Source organism: Manacus candei, unplaced genomic scaffold (genome assembly GCF_025592945.1).
Source record: "Manacus candei isolate 608988 ecotype Guabito, Panama unplaced genomic scaffold, ASM2559294v1 h1tg000029l, whole genome shotgun sequence".
NCBI lineage: Eukaryota > Metazoa > Chordata > Aves > Passeriformes > Pipridae > Manacus > Manacus candei.
The window spans coordinates 2,036,628-2,053,318 of record NW_026138077.1 but is presented as its reverse complement, the minus strand read 5'-3'; the positions used below and the strand labels follow the sequence as shown (position 1 = coordinate 2,053,318).

At 46.5% G+C, this 16,691-nt stretch overlaps 1 protein-coding gene across 5 annotated transcripts in view; it reads left to right on the top strand.

Moving 5' to 3' along the window:
• HDAC4 (histone deacetylase 4) overlaps positions 1-16,691 on the top strand; it is a 195,567-nt gene that overhangs the window by 25,572 nt on the left and 153,304 nt on the right. For all 5 annotated transcript variants that reach the window (XM_051791018.1, XM_051791016.1, XM_051791017.1 and 2 more), the window contains exon 2: positions 326-569. In XM_051791018.1, the coding sequence (XP_051646978.1) occupies positions 548-569 (22 nt within the window). In that variant the 5' untranslated portion in view covers positions 326-547. The remainder of the gene's footprint in view (positions 1-325; positions 570-16,691) is intronic.

The window sequence follows — 16,691 nt, the reverse complement described above, 5'->3', positions numbered from 1 at the left end:
ATATGGTGCTGTTGGAGGATGAGAATTAACACGGAAGTTTGGGTTTTTAAGACTTGAATGTTGAAAAGTTGGGTTTTGAATTGTTGGGGTTTTTTATTTTGTTTTTGTTTTTTTTTTTTTAAATAATGTTAAATGCCAGTCTGCATTTTTTCTGATTATCGATCAAAATAACATTTATAACTCTGAAAATTACTCTTTCTGCAACCTTTAATGACTAAAATAGTATTGGAGTTTAATCTAGGGGATAAATAAGTTATACAATGTGTAATTTAAATGGTTGTTAGTCTTAATTTGCTAACATAGACATCTTTTTCTTTAATTGCAGGTTCCCATTTTAAAAGCCATTAGAAGATATTCTGCCACCCTCTTGGATTACTTCCCATACAACTCAGCATGTCACTGTGCCCTGGATTTTATAAGGTGGCCATGATTTAATCCCCACTTCCAATTCCTATGTATTGGTGAAGCTTTGGAGCTCTTTTGAGCTGCTCTTACTCCGTGGAACTGATCTCGAGTCCCTTCTCCCAAGGACTAGACACTACCAGCAATGAGCTCCCAAAGCCATCCAGGTAAGGGCAACACCACCTGGAATTCCAGCCACGACCCCAAAACACACGGTATTTGCTGCACCAACAGACCTTTTGTGGTGTTGAAATGATAATCCAGACCCTCTCCCTGTTCCTCTGCTTGGCTTAGAACTAAAACTTTGTGTGAAGGTGGAAAATGCTGTTGCTGTTACCAGAGTTACAAGGAAATCTTACCATTTCGGGTTTCTAATTGCTCTAAAATTTAGGTTTCTAATTGTGGCATCACTGGAAGCTGTTGGAGTTTTCTGAGTCATTAACCAGATGTTTAATTTGTTAAATCTATGCTGATGAGCCTTCAGGATATGGAACGTACCTGTAAGGAATGGGCACGGTCCTGCTGGTGTCTTCACGGAAATTTAAGAAAACTCTTTGACTTTTAAAGTGCTTTTTAATAGGAAAGAATAGTTTTGCTGGAACAGGAGTCAGTTGATCCACCTCACTGTTGTCTGGGGGATTATCTCTAACGTGTCTTGTAATTTAAGACCCGATTCATCACTACAAAATTGGGCATTTCTGTCTGTCAAGAGGATCTGTAGCTACTCAGTTACCTGCTCTTGAGCTTAGAGGTGCCTCATACATTTGTATGTAGTGAGTTTTTGGGTAACTTTGTGTTAGTTAGGCGGAGCTTTGTGAACTTTGGGAGAGGAATTTTAATTATCCTTTGGCTGTGTCAGTGTATGGTACAAAAAATGGCTGCTGGGAATCAAGTAATCCAGCAACAACCAGGCACGTGGAAGGACTTATTTAACTCTGCCTCCGAGAGATTACTTCGTGACTTCATTTTAATCAGGTTTGGGTTAAGAGTTAAATAAGACTGAAGTGTTAGAAGCCAGCAAACAGCTCCTAAGACTTAAGGAACTGCTTATTTGTGGGCAAACAAATCCTGCAATAAATAAGGATGCTGGAGCTCCCAAGAAGCAGTGTTAAATCTCACACTCTCCTAGCAACTGGAACGAGTTTCTAAGTCTCTGAAATGATCAGTGTTATCAAAAAAGAAAAAAACAAAAATCTGACCTCTACTTCCATTATGTAGATTTTGAAACTATGAGGAGTTGGGAAACTTAAGTATACCTGGGACACCTCTTGCAAAGTGATGTTTTTCAAGAGATCTGTTCTTCAGAGAATGGATAATTGTTAGTTCAGTATTTTCCTGTCTCACTTTGGGGTGAGACTGGGGAGCTGTGGCCGCCTGCTCTTGTTGTGGTGGGATACCTTAAATACCTCCCTGTATTCCAAACCCAACCATGGATATTGCTTTGCTTCTTAAGGAGCAGCCCTCCAGATATCCAGGAAGTGGTGCTGACCTTCCTGGTTGGGAGTGTTGATGGAACCCTGCTGCTGATTTCTCTTGCTTTCCTTTATAATTCGTCATCTGCCTCTTTTTTGTCCTGGCTCTGCTGGTTCTGCTGCTTTGGCTCAGTGTGTCTGGAACACTAAAAGTCAGTCTGAGTTTCCTTTTTCTAACAACCTTATCTACAATGGGATGTGGCAGCTCAGCAGGATTGCTTTGGACACCCTGTGTTCCCCTGGGTGCTGGATTCTTATTTTGGGTTGAAGTTCTCCAGTTCATCATGGTGGTTTTTCCCCCCCGCCCGGTGTTCTTAGGGCTCATTTCTCTTTTAAGAGTCAGTTTTATAACAAGGAGCAGAAATATTTCCCAGCCCTTGCCAGAGATGACATCTGGACTTCTTATGTCAGTTGTGATAGGGGTGTTGATTATACAGCTCAAGGTAATTATTCCTAATGATGTGCATTGTTTAAGGGATGGCTCTGGCTTAACTCGAGAGCCTATTAAACCTTGCTTCAGTGGGTACAAGCTTTCTTCTCTAATCTTCTCCAAACCCAGCACTAATGGGATGTTTTAGGAACAGTGCCATAAAGTTGTTGCAGGGTAGATGAATGAAAGTGGTTTGGGGGTTTCTTTCCTGTGCTTTTTCTTTATTGTCCTTTCACTCCTGTGAGAAGTGTTGGGCGCTGAGGGCTTCTCACGGAACAGGGTGAAGAGATATGGAGAAAACTAAGTTGGGGGAGAAAAGTGTGACTTCTTCCCCCACCACTGCCCCTTTTGTTGTGTTTTGGAGTGAGATTTCTCAGAGAACAAGGAGCAGCTTTTGGAGAAGCCAGATACCCAGGTGGGAAAAGTTAATCCTCAAGAACTTCGATGGGTGAATCAGTCTGAGCCCTGCGCACAGAGTGAAGACCTTGAGCTCTGTTTCCTGGGCTGAAGGCTCTTTCCATGGTGTCCTTCTTGAAATTTGGGTTAAGACCAGCAGCTCTTGTGATCTTAACTTGCCACAGAAACACGTGTGGAGCAGGAGAAGCTGGTGGGGTGCTGGTGTCCCTCTCGCTGCAGGCACAATCAGCTCCCGGCAGGTGTCGGGGAGGTCTTGGAGATTCCTGGGCAGGAATGGGAGTTGCTTTGAGTGGGAAAGGGGCTGAAACTGGAGAGTGAGGTGACAGGAGGATGGGCTTTTCCCTGTGCTGTGCAGACCCAGCCAAGACCAAGCTCGGAGGCATCACGTGCCCTTTGGCTTTTGGCAGAGGAGCCGCCGCCTCTTCCAGTGCTGGAACAAAGCTGGAAAAAAACCGCAGAAATTCTGCTACGAAAGCTCAAGTTGCTGCAAAGTATAATTAAGAAAATTAGGCTAATTAAGATAACATTTAGGATTATGACAAAGCTTGGAGGGGCAGGGGAAAGTGTGTTTAGTTTCACTCCTTAACCTGTTGGCCACGATTTAAACTTGCCTTATGTAACCCGTGGTGCTGATGGTGCTCAGCTTACCCAGGCTCACTGGGCTGTGAGTATGTGGGGGGTTTTTCGTAGCCTTTTTTTTTTGTGCTTTGAGGTTTTTTCCTCTTTCATTGACCTTAAATGATTCCTTGCAGTCTCCTTCTCCCTCCCCTCTTAATTTTCAGTGGCTTGAGTTTCGCTCTCATTCGCTTCTTTAATCAGTAAAGATTGTTCTGCTGATACTGGTTATACATAAAGATTAGTTTTAAAAAACCGAAACACTTAAAGTTAATCACTCAACTGATTTGTATTTGTTTAAAGTTCACTTTCCTTTGTAAAAGCTGCAGATCTCCCTGTTCAATGGAGCATTTTGTGTATGAAATGTTATCTTGCAGGAATTAGCCAGACTGAATGCAAATGCTCCATCCTTTTTTTCTGGAGCCACTCTTGCAGAGATGCAAATTTCAGCTACATTTTGCAGTGCTGAATGTTTGATAATTAGGAATATTGAAGTTTGAAGAACGTACTTGCCTGGCTGGTAGGGGAAAAATCTGCAGGGGGATCATTAAGACTGAGAGGAGACACCGGGAAAGCTTCGTGTGATCACACAGCGCTGGGAAAACGAGTTGGGGAGTCACGTGCTGTGATTTGCTGGGCTGATAAGGACTTTTGTACAGGGTTTTATCTGCACAAAGCCACTCTCCTTTCATATTCCATGGCTCAACGAGGCATGGAAAGCCATTTCATGCAGCACACAGAAGAGCTTTCCCCGTGAGCGTCTCCAGCGTTTTGCACCGTGCAATAAATATTTGATGGGTTCTCTTTTGAAAGATTAAGAAGTTTCTGTGGAGATGCATTTCAAAGCGGCTTTAAATGACACTGACCTACTTTCTGGCAGTAATGAGTCTGTCTGTGTAAGTTATCTGGGGGCAAGAGTGTTCTTTCAATAAACAGAAGGACTGGGGCGGTAAATTCCAGCCCTCCTTTGGCAGGTACTCGGTGGCTGTGCTCTGGAAGAACACCTGGACGTGGCGTATCATGGAATCATAGAAGGGTTTGGGTTGGAAGGGAACTTAAAGCTCATCTCATTCCACCCCCTGCCACGGGCAGGGACACCTTCCACTAGCCCAGGTTGCTCCAAGCCCCGTCCAACCTGGCCTTGGACACTTCCAGGGATTCCTGCTTCTCCCCACCGATCTGGTGCTGTGGGTCATTGCTGCTGGATAATTCTAGGCTTGGGCATTCAGGCTCCTGTTTGCAAGTAAGTCATTGCTATGGTGACTGCAGGTCCAACCTTCTTCTCTCTGGTGCTTTCTTTAATTGGAAATACAAAGATTTCTCCAGACCTGTCCTCTTCCCACATAGCCACATCTGTGCTTCATGGGAAGCTGAAGTTTTAGGGAACAGTTCAACTGCTTGGCAGGCCCAGCAGAGGTAACAGGATGGTTGTTGATTCCCCATCCCTGGAAGTGTCCAAGGCCAGGTTGGATGGGGCTTGGAGCAACCTGGGCTAGTGGAAGGTGTCCCTGCCCGTGGCAGGGGGTGGCACTGGATGAACTTTAAAGTCCTTTTCAACCCAAACCAGTCTGGGATTCTGTGAAATAAATGCTTTGCACTTGTTGATTAAAACTTTGAGGCTGTCTGTGGAGTAAAACTCAGCAACAAACTCTGGCAGAAGAGCTGCAAACCTGTGCGGGTGGGAACTGGCCATGTCTCCATCCACTTCTCTTTCTTCGACCCACGACAGGACACCTACTCCACCTGCATTCCAGTTCTTCCGTACCTGGGAGCTGAGCCTGCCCTGGATTTCCTCCAGGAACAGTGTCATTTTAAGGACCTTGAAAGTTTTAAGTCTGCTCCCATGAAACCTGTGAAGTTTTCACTTTCTGGAGCATCAAATAGTTGGGACTTTCTGTACAAGGGTTTTATTGTACCCTCAAAAGAGAAGAATTGTTTTGTGCTTCAACTTGGGGTTCAAGTTGAAGTTCCTGCTAGGTCAGTGTCCCTGCCAAGTACGTTCCTCTCATTTCTGCTTTTTCTTTAAATGCAGTTCTTGCACTTAGGAATTCTTTAAAAGCCTGTTTCTAAAGGAAGTTTTTCAGCCTGTGATGTGTCCTGCAGTGCAAAGATGAGAAGCAGGTACTTGTGATGAGAGGCAGAGAACTCTGGATTATTTTGAATGAGGTACAGGGTAGGTAAAGGATATAAAAAAGGTCATACTTTTAAAGTCAGGTGATTCTATAATAATGTTTGAGATAGTCCTTGGAATCTTGTGTCTCAGTTGGAAAGGAGACAAACCTTTTTCTATGCAGTTGCTATATTTTTGTTACTCACTTTTAGTCAACCTCAGTTTGACCTGTATCTCATCTGTGTGTACCTGCCCAAATTACATTTGTTACTGGGCTGAACAAGGATTTCTGGGGGTTTATTTTGAATTATTCAGCTTGTGGCCTTCATGCCAGGCCTCACACTGATGAGGCTTCTTGGGGTGCTCTTGATGTGGGCAGATAATTGGGACAGAGCTGATGGAGAAGGATCACTTCAGTCATCCCACTGATTCTGAAAGTGATATGAGAACAGGGGCAGAAAATCCACTTATTCCCAGAGGGATGTCAGCCGTACACAGCATTTTTCATCCTTTAAGTCTGGGAATTTGGCTGTCTGGTACCTGTGCTTTGGCAGGTACTGCAAAAGGGAAAATAGAGCTTTATTTCTGAGAGCTCTTGGTCAAACTCTGCTGAAAATGTTTTTAAAGTTGTTTCCATGTAGGACCCCAGGGAACGGCTGGAGCTGTGCCAGGGGAAGCTTAGGCTGGATCTCAGGCAAAGGTTCTTCCCCCAGAGGGTGGTTGGCACTGCCCAGGCTCCCCAGGGCAGTGGGCACAGCCCCAAGGCTGCCAGAGCTCCAGGATAATTTGGATTATACTTTCAGGCACAGGGTTGGATTGTTGGGGTGTCCTGGGCAGGGCTGGATGATCCTTGAGAGTCCCTTCCAGCCCAGGAGATTCCATGGTTCTGTGAGTCTGTGGTATTGTTGGGTCAGGAAGAAGAGTGAGAAACAATCGCAATGACACTTCTTCTTTTGGTGCAGTTTTTAGTATATTTCTTCATCCTTTAACATCTGATTTTAGAGTCAGAAAACAGCCAGGAGTGAGTGAAGATGGCGTAGCAGGTGCCTGACTGGAGAAGGAAAAATTGTGGATGTGTTAGTAATTCACCCATCCTTCAGTAAAGGCTTTGTGATCTCTTTCTCCCCAGAACATGCCAGATAGCAGGAATTTCCCCACATGCTTTTATTTATTTATTTCGTTGTTGATATTTAGGCCCTTAAGGAAGGGCTTTGAAGTGCACTGACACCTGCAAGGTGGGGTGGTCAAACCCCTGAGAAATGGGGCATAAAATTTATCATTCCTTTAAGAAAACTAAAATTAATACTTCAGCACATCTTTGAAACATCTTGTTTCTATCACCCAAATCGAAATACTGTTGTTTCATGGGCTGTTGGGGGAAATCAGATGCCCTTGTTTGCCTGGAGAAGCTCAGCAGCTCTCCCTGTTCCCACTGGGAATTGCTTTGGCTCATCCTTGATGGACTGATGTGCTGAAATGTTGCAACAGGTTTGTAGCCTCTCCGAAGGCTGATATTAAACTTCCCACCTATTGAAAGGTGAATTCCAGACAGGAATAACCTCAAGTGGGCTTTTTTGAGGTCGTCCTGTTTCAGCTTGAAGGTCCCACCGTTGGCACTGGTTCTCGCGGGTGTTTTCAGGGGCCCACGAGCGTGTTTGGGATTCAGTGGGGAATTGTTCATCCTCCTTTGAACCCTGGCACCACAGGTTTTGCCAAGGAATCCACAGGCTGGGATTACTCTTCCCAGTGTTTGTAGCTGCTCAGCTCAACTTTGATGTAGCCACACCAGGTTTATTTTGAAGGCGTGAATTCCAGAGTGGGAGTAGGTTCTGCCAGATTGGCTGTGCAAGGTCAACCCGGGGAGACTGGGAGCCTGTGGATACCTGGGAAAGGGGGGAAGAATGGGGAAGGTTGTAGCATCACCATTAAAATACCGTCTGAACCTCTAGTCATGTGTGATGGGGATTGTTTTGGGGGGGAGGGCTGATAAAGTAAATTTTACTTTATCAGTAAATTTTACTTTATCAGTCCCGTTTTTTTCCTTTCTGTCATTTTGGTTGTACCAGGGGCTGAGTAATCCCAAATAATTCCTTTTACTTAACCCTGAACAAGCAGTTTTTTGCCAGTGCCACCTTCTCCAGAAGAAACTTCCAACCGTGGGCAAGGAAGATTTGCTTCCAGTGGAGGAAACTCTATGGCAGGGCTGGGATCAGGATGTTGGAGAAATTGCAGCTGAATTCAAAGAAATAATTTGTTAACAACAAAGAAAAAAAAGTCAATCCTGCCCCTTTGACTATTCTGGAATCTCTGCCCTCGTGTTGTTTGCGGCTGTTGTGTTGCCAAACCACATAAATAGCTTTCTGGGGCACATTGGAACTGGAATGGGAGCAAGGTCTGGTTTGGGAGGGTTGAACTGCCAGCCTTGGCTCCAGGTGACCCTTCTGTCCTGGGAGGCAGCAGGGGCAGCCCCGAGGGCCGGGGGGCTGTGCCCATGGGGGGCTGTGCCCATGGGGGGCTGTGCCCATGGGGGGCTGTGCCCATGGGCGACTCTTCGGGAGCAGCCGGGAGGGGGGAAATGCTCCCTCCCCTCCCCTCCCCTGGGTTGTTTGCTGAGGGATCTGAGGGAAGGTGGTTTGTGAACTACTTTTGTAAAGGTAGTTTTGATCAATTGACAGTTCTTCAGGCAGGAAGCCCTTAAAGCCTGGTGATTTTCAGGGAATCCATTGAGAGTTGTGTTTTGCTCTTCTGTGTCAGCACTTCAGACTCACACTGTCTGCTTAAACAGACTTAACCCCTCTGTTAACCGTGACCTTTATTTTGTGCTGCCTATAAAAAGAAACAGGTTGAAACTCTTTTCACTCCTGATCTAGAAAATGCTTGAACTGCTCCTATGGGAAGACAGAAAAACCTGAACTAGAGCAAGCAGAATCACAGGATATTCTGGGGTGGAAGGGACCCACAAGGATCATCGAGTCCAGCTCTTAAGTGAATGGCCCTTCCAGGGGATTGAACCTGTGACCTTGGCATTATTAGCACCAAGTTTTAACCAACTTCTCTAGTCAAAAAATAACCCACAACAGTAAAAAGACCATGCAGCAAACTCTGAAAGTCCATCGAAGTATTGAATCTTTGATGTCTGTCACTTTAGGAAAAAAATCTCTGAAACTTCCAAGAACTTGCTTTATTCTAACTAAGGTGCCACTGGTCTCACAGGACCCCTGCCAGGAGAAGGCATGTGATCCTCACAGCTTACCAAAACCAGGAGAAGGGCTTTGGCATCTCTTCCCTGCCAGCAGCAAGAATCTGATTGGCATGAGATGGCTTTTTCCCTTCCTTTTTTTTTCCCTTTCCAGCAGGTGGAAGGCCTGTTCTGCAGGCTCGGAGCTCTTGACAGGTTTGTCATGATGCCTTCTTGGCAGGTAGGGCTGGTGCTGTTCCTTCAGTCTGCATTAAACCCTTTCCTTTGGATTTTGAATTTCAAGTGGAGCTTTGTGCAGCAGCTCTTTCAAACAGGTGATGGGACTGGTGCCTCTTTTCCTCCTTTGGATCCCGAATGGCGGCAGGTTGAGCCAACCTGGAGGGTCACTGCCCCTCAGCCACCACCTCCACCTCCCCCAAATGTATCTGAGGCAGTTTCATCTGAACAAACACAGCATCAGGTTGTGTTGACAGAGGTTTGGGAAAGCTCTGATTTAGTCTTCTCACGTATTTTCTTTTTCACAAGGAGAGTTATGAAATAGTTCTGTTCTGGCACTGCCTGCTGGTGATTTCTGAGTCCTTCTAAAGAAGCTGCTGTGGAAAAGTTGCCCTCTTAATCCTTTTTTTTTCCCCCCCTCCTCTCTTTTTGATTGTGTTGGTCATTCTTGTTGTTTTTAGCAGCTCACCAAAGCGCTTACAGAGAATTCCTGCTCCTCCTGCACTGATTAATTCCTGGCAGGGAGCACCAAGTGGCTCTTGCGTCAATAAATCGTCACAACCTTTGCTTGTCTCTGTCAGCGTAAATACACTTGGACTGCAGCAGCCCCCAAAGCGGGCCAGAGGTTGCCAATTTTGCAGCTGCAAAGCGGTCAAGTCCAAGAGTGCACGTTTGGGGTGGCAGAGCTGCTGCATCTCGGGTTACAAACCCCCTTTCCACCCCCTCCCCTTAACGTTTTGGCTTCTGGAATTTTACTTTATCTGTAAAAATTGATTTAAACTTAGAGGATAATTTTTTCAAGTATGTATGTTGGATTTACTAGGGAGAAAAAGGTGTTTGTGGCGATGCCTTTGCCACAGATCCCACCTCAGCTGCCTGGGATGTGTTTGTGTGAGTGGGGAAGGGAAGATCCCCGGAACTCAGGGCTTAGCTGGTTGTCTCCAGAGAGCTCAGGGACCATCCCGGTGTGTGTCACTTTTGTCTCTGCTCTGCTACAGAACTGTCACCTGGCAGAGGCAGCCGAGCTTGGAGGAGCATCCCCTGTGTCTGCTCCGTGCTCTCCTTGGTTTTGGGTTCTCCTGAGTGAAGGCAAACTCGTTTCACTTCTTCACCTCTGGTGGTTTGTGAGGCTCATTTTTGAGCTGCCTTTTTTTTTTTTTTTTTTTTACTTTACCGGCAATTCTGATGTTTGCTTTTGTCAGGGAAACTGTGGATGGTGTTGCACAAAGGAACGTGATGTTTGGGGAATGATTGCCCAAAGGAATTGGGCAACAGTGACTTGATCTTTAGATGTTCCAGCCACTAGATGAAAGAAACTTTCTACAAAGCCCTTTGCTGGAACAACTGTTGTGCAAACCAGGTGCTGAAAGCTGCTGGAAATGGGGGGAGAGGAACCTGGTGAAGGGGTGGGCAGGTTTCAGAGCTTCATTTTGGGGACACCTGGTATCTGTATGTATTAGGTAGGAGAGAGAAACCCCTGAAATATTGTCCTCCTGCTGGAGACACCACAGAAATGCCTGTGAGTGGTGGATTTAGATTTAAAGACCTCCTTCCCCTATCACAGAGTAGCAGCAGTGGGACACTTCAGTCATCACTCTGCCCTTTAATTCCTGCAGGGAAGCTCGAGGGAGCTGCTGGAGAGGCTGGAATGATCTGTGTGCTGCTGCTTGGCAGTGCAGTCAGAGGGTGGGATGGACCCTGTTGGTTCTCCCAGACTCCAGAGGTTTCTCCTTGGAGAATACCCTGATGGAACAGCTCGTTTGGGCTTTCTGGGAGCATCTCCCTCCTCCCACTTGCACCACTGAGCCAAAGCCTCCCCAACTGCCCTGCCTGGAATGGAGTAGTTGAGCAGCTTTGATAAGAATATTTTATAAATAAGAATATTTCTAAAATATATATATATATATATATATATATATATATATATATATATATATATATATTTTAATTCTCCTAATCTGTATGTAAATACAATCAAAAACTGCTGGTGGGGGGGTGGAGAAAATTCCTCGACATCGCACTCATGGATGAAAGCAACTTTTGAAAGTTACTTTTGCCAGTTTTGAGAAACCAGCTGTAGCTGCTCTAAACCAAACTGTTTGTTCCACCAGAAACTCCTGCAGATACTCTTCCTGTGCTTTGAAAAACAACCGGGGGGTGATGCTGATGCCCCATGCCCCTGCTGCAGGCAGGAGGAAGCCTGGAAGGACAGGCCTGGGTGGGATTTGGGTCTGGAAATACTTTAAGAGGCGGGACACCTGTTTGGTGAGAAAACTGTCCACTCAGAGTTGCCTTGCACTGCCAAAGAGTGTGGCTTGTTCTCAGCCTGACTTAGGGATTTGAGAAGCTCTGTATTTTCTTGGATTTTTTATCTTGTTCCAAGTGTTGGAGCTGCAGCGTTGGTGTCTCCCCTTTGCCTTCCTCCACCTGTCTTCCATTTCAGACTGATACTCGTTGAGATCTACCTGTGTTGATCAATTTTAATGCAGAATATGTGCACAGAGTATTCCCCCAGCCCTTTTTTCCCAGTGGAGCTTGAGAGTGAAAATCCATCAATCAGGCTGGGACACGGTGTGGTTGTTCCCTCCCTGGAGCTGAGGGTTGGTTCTGGGCCCTCTCTGGGCTGGCCATCACACACTGAGGAGTGTCTTTGACTTCCTTTGGGCCTGGAGGCAGCTTTTTTATGGAAAGGGATGTAAGGCATTGGAACAGACTGCCCAGGGCAGTGGTGGAGTCCCCATCCCTGGAAGTGTTCAAAGAACGTGTGGATGTGCCACCTGAGGTTTAGTGGGACACAGTGGTGGTGGTGCTGGGTTGGAGGTTGGACTTGATGATCTTAGAGGGCTTCTCCAACCTTAATGATTCCATGATTCTGTGGAGTCCCTAGAGGTACTTGTGAGACATCCCTGCCCTGTCTCATGGCTGTTCCAGCATCTCCCTTTGCTGGAGCTCATTCCTGGAGCATGGACAGGGTTTGGTGGGATGCCCTGGGCAGTGTTTTTGTAAATTTGGGATTGGCCAGCTGAGCAGATGCTCTCAGGGAAAGCCAGGCCTTACTTACCTTGCTATTGTTCCCCTAAGGCTGCAATTCCTGTGGCACCCTCATAATCCCGAGCTGGAAAGAGAGCAGAGCACAGCATCCCACACATCCCTTGGAACTTTGGGCAGGAGCAAGGGGCCCTTGGAGCCTAAAACTGTATCAGCTTTCTTCCTTATGGAAGGAATTTCAAAATAGCTTCATATGGACTCGACAGTTCCTTCTTTGCTGCTCATTTTGGTTTGTATTTCACTGTGGAAGCTGCGGGAGGGGCTGGCTGGAGAATCCTCAGGAACCGCCGGTCACGAGAGCTGGATTTCTGCGAGGGATGGTGAGCTGGGATCAAGGACTGTGGTTGTGGTGCTTCAGTTTGCTTTTCAGGCTCCCGAAGCCACAGAGCTCTGCAGGAGGAGCTTGTTTTTATTCAGAAATAATTCTGTAGTAGTTGGTTTAGGCACGTACATGTTTGTGGCTTTAGCAGGCAGAGGCAGGAGACACGGTTGTGTTGGAAGATAATTTGTTTTGCTAGAAACTCCTTTCTTCTCTTGCAAGAAACAAGTGTGGGACTGTTTCTTTTGAACTACAGTGGCTTCCCCCCCCCCCAGTATCTCCACCTGGAATTACTTTGCACTAAGAAGCATTAAGTAGTGTTTAGGAACTGTTGGTGAGATTGGTCTCTGGCAAAGATACAATCTTCATGGACATCTCTCAGAGGTTTTGAGCAGAATGCTCAATATTCACTGTTTTAATATCTTTTTGTTACTGTTTTCCACCTGTGTTCATCATGTCTGTGAGCTCCACTGGTCTGGTCACGTTGACAAGCTGTTAATGGCGTCTTGGTTTGTTAATATATTCTTCGTATTGCAAAATTCTAAGTGATTTATCAGCTTAGATCCCTGTTATTTATCACTCTGCCTCTTCCAAGTGAATCATTTTGCTGACTGAGCCATGTAGGGGATACCTTTGTGCACAGGGAGAAAAAAATCCCACAGGGAGGTGTTTCTCCTTCCTCCTCCCAGACTGAAACCAGTGGTGGCTGCTGGACACTCACTAGTCTCCTGCTGAGTCCTTTAATTAGAAAATGTCTCACTTGGAGCTTCCACATCTCCTGACTCAGGCCTGGGATGCAATCAGAGGTATCTGAGCTGCCCCATTGTACTTTCAGCTCAAGCCCTTGTTTAGATGCTGAGGAAATAAATTAAACCATGTGAGGATTGTCCCCTCGGTGCTGGATTGGGCCGTGGCAGCTCAACCCTTGGTAGGGGAAGGTGATGGTGGTGCCAAAAGCTCGGGGGGTTGGGCACAGATGGGACTGTTGTGGTGGCAGCCGTGGTTTGGTGGCCACGTGTGGCTCTTCATTAATTAAACAGTGGCTGTTCCCAGTCTCACACGTGGCACAGTTCGCTCCCCACTGCTCCCAGCAGGTGAAGCTACGGCAGGAAAACACCTCCAGCTCGGGAAGACACAATAGCTGGGGGTGAGGCGTGTGGAGGATGTGGGATTTGTGCTACTCAGAGGCAAAAATAGCATCATTTCTAATAGTAAAAGCGAAGCTCCTGTGTGTTCTGCCAGCCTGGAGTGAATGGAGGAGTAGTTGCTTACAGATGACAAGCAGGGATGAATAAGCACTTAAAAATTTTGGTGCTGAAGGAACAGCTTCTGCATCGTGGCCTCTGAGCAAGTCCCAGCCTTGCAGCCCCTGTGCTGCTGTCACTTGCTGCTCTAAATTGGGAGGCATAGAATTAAAACTCCCTCTGCATCCTCCAGCTGCCCTGGGGAGTTCCCTCTCCTGTTTTTTTTTCTTTTCCCCCTGCTGCAATGACAAATTTTTGCCTCAACAACCCATTTTGCTGTAGAGAACTCCCAAAAAAGCAGCTGCCTTTGAGTAACTCGCTGGGATTTCTTAGATTTGTAAAAAAGCTGTTGCAGTTGAATTGTTTGAAGTGTGGAACACGACCCATCTGATGTGCTTTCATGGATGGACACCTAAAGATCTCTTGAAGGCGAAATGGAAGACTGAGCATAGGAATTTGGATGCTTCCAGAACAGCAGCAGGGTGGGGGTAGGTGTAAGTTATGTCTTGGAGTAAGGAACTGCCATCCCTTGTGGGGATGTTGGCTGGAGCAACTCTACCTCTGCTCTGGGCTCTTTTCCTCTGTGTTTGGTTTTCAGGGGATTTCCTTAGGACACCTGAAATATTTGAGCTGTTGGATTTTTTGTAATGGGGAGACAGCATTGTTTTGTTGCTTTTTTCTCTTTTTTTTTTCCCCCTTTTTCCTTTTGTCTTCCCCCAAGCTGCTCTTGGAGTAGCTCTCTGTGGGCTTTGTAAGAACCTAGTCCAGGGTGAAAACATTCAGAGGGGAAAAACACCTCATGGTAAGAGTGGAATGCATCTGGTTTGTTCTAAAAAAATACTACTACTACTACTACTATTAATTGCCTGCTTGCAGCTCAATGATAAACTTATTAAGACATGGCCAGAAGTTATTTGTGACCAGGAAAATATCCTTTTTCCTCATGTGTTTGCTGGAGTTGGTGGCAGAGAGACACTTGTAGTACCTGAGGAACAGGCTCCTTGAAAAGTGGTATTTTAGAGCATTTTTCCACTTGTCTGCACATGACTAATGCCTTCCCTGTTTCTGATGTCATCTGAGTGAATGTGTGCAGAGTTATGGAAGGAGAAGGTGAGGAGAAAAGCCAGTAAGTGGCCTTTGGAAATGAGCAAGAATTGCAGTGATATCCGTCTGTGCTTTTATTATTTTTCATATTTGGCTCCAGCTTAAATGTCACTAATCTCCTACTCGGAGAGGTCCCATCCACAGGGAGTCTTGGCAGGTGTCTTCCCACCACAGAACAGGGATCTTGTACCTGTTCTTGTTGGTTTGCTCTCTTACAGGACACATTTTACACCCTGAGATTGTAGTGATTGTTCCTCTACCTCTCTTATTCCTCTCACACAGAGTGGGGGCCTGTGCTTGCTTCTCTCAAAAAGAACTTGCCAAAATGGGCAAGTTCCCGTGGGACTTGGGCTTTCCTGAAACTCTAAATCCCATCTTAGAGTGGGCTGTACCTGCAGGTTTATCTAGACCAGAGTCCTGCCTGACAGTGAGCAGCACGAGATGTTTAGGGCTGCTAAGAAACCAAAACAGGGAACCCAGGATGAGCACAGAGGATAGAATGATGTTAGATGAGTATAGAATTCTGGCTATTCTGGTGCTTTGTAATGTGCTTTTGCTGGCCCAAAAAGTGCAGGTGAAGAAGGCCAAGCTGGCAATTAAATGTGCAGTGAGAAGCTTGGGGGTAACTTAAAAGTCTGGGGACGCTTTTGTGAACGCAGTTTTCCATGGCCATGGGATCTGTGAATGATTGAGGATTATTCCAGCTCCTGAGAGAGCAGCACCGGAGCAGCCGAGCTCTGTGCCTGTGCAGCCCGTGGTGTGTTCATCCCTGCGTGCTGTGTTTTGGGGAGGGAGAGGGGGTCACTGGGCCCCGTGTTCAGCTGAGTCAGCTCTATTAGCACTGCATGACTTCCTGAATTGCTGCCGAGGAAGGATGTGCTGTCCACTCAGAAGAAAGTTTGCAGTGTCTGGGGACAAGGTCAGCAAAGTGGATGCCCGATTTCCAAAGCTGGCCACGTGCTGTCCAGGCTGTGAATCACCCTGACAGCACAAGGGACTGACAAGTACCGGGGTCTGGAAGAAAAGGAAAGCCCCAAATGAGAAGGTGGAGGAAGGCCCTGGGAGTTTGCACTTGGTTAGATAACAGGGCAGGGTGGAATTCGTGTTTGCATCATTACAGTTGGCACTTGCTGAGTGTAAACTTGTGTGTTCCCTGTGGCCTGTTCGCATAAACTTTGCCTGCACAGCCGCGAGTGCTGTCGCGTGCACATCCAATTCCGGAGCCGCGCTGGGGGACGCGGCGTTTTCCATACGGGATCTTCTGTTACAAACACGCCCACACTCCCCAATCGCTCTGACTTGGTCCGACTTTCCCTTTGTGAGCTGTTTGTCTCGAGTGCTTTGTCTGCCCCGCACACCCCGTGTGTGGCATAGCTGGGATTTTTGTGCCGAGGAATGTAAACACCAAATCCGAGCCTCGAAGAACTCCGGGGCTCTGGTGCATCATCTGTTTGTTATGTAACCTGATAGAATGGGAGCGAAATAGAAACCAGATGTCAGGGCAGAGCAATTGCAGTTTTTCATCTGTGAGTGTTGCAGTAAATGGGCTTTGTATTCCTTCCCCCCCTCCCTTTTTATTTGGGAAAGTGCTGCAGGGGAGCTCGGAGCTCTCAGCGTGGGTCTTGCTTAAAGACTTTGTTATTCTGCACTTGTGTTCTTTTACGTAATTGGAGCCTGTGTGCTGCTCCAGAACGAGGAGTGAGCCTATTCCCAACTTAAAATGAGCTGGACAGAACTGCTGAATCCCGGGAGAGCCCCTCGGTGTGTCCGGCTCTGTGGGTTACACGGTCAAGGCACTAAATTTAGCAGCCCGAGTGAAGCTGCTTTACTGATCAAGTTTGGGAAGGAAATCCTATCAAAGAAGGTTTGGTACAGACTGTGCTAGGGATTCCAGAGCTGGAGGAACATCTGGGAGGGGAGCAGATGGGAGCTGCACTGAGCTCGTTTTCTCCAATTCAGGAGGATAAGAGGGAAAATGGATAATCATCGATTTTTCCTGGTGGGGAAATGGATTCTTCCACTGCTGGTTTATCCCAGAGGTTTCTCTCTGCTGTCTTCCATTAAATAAGGCAGCCCCTGTGTTGGGAGACAAATCAATACACATCTGTCTTCATC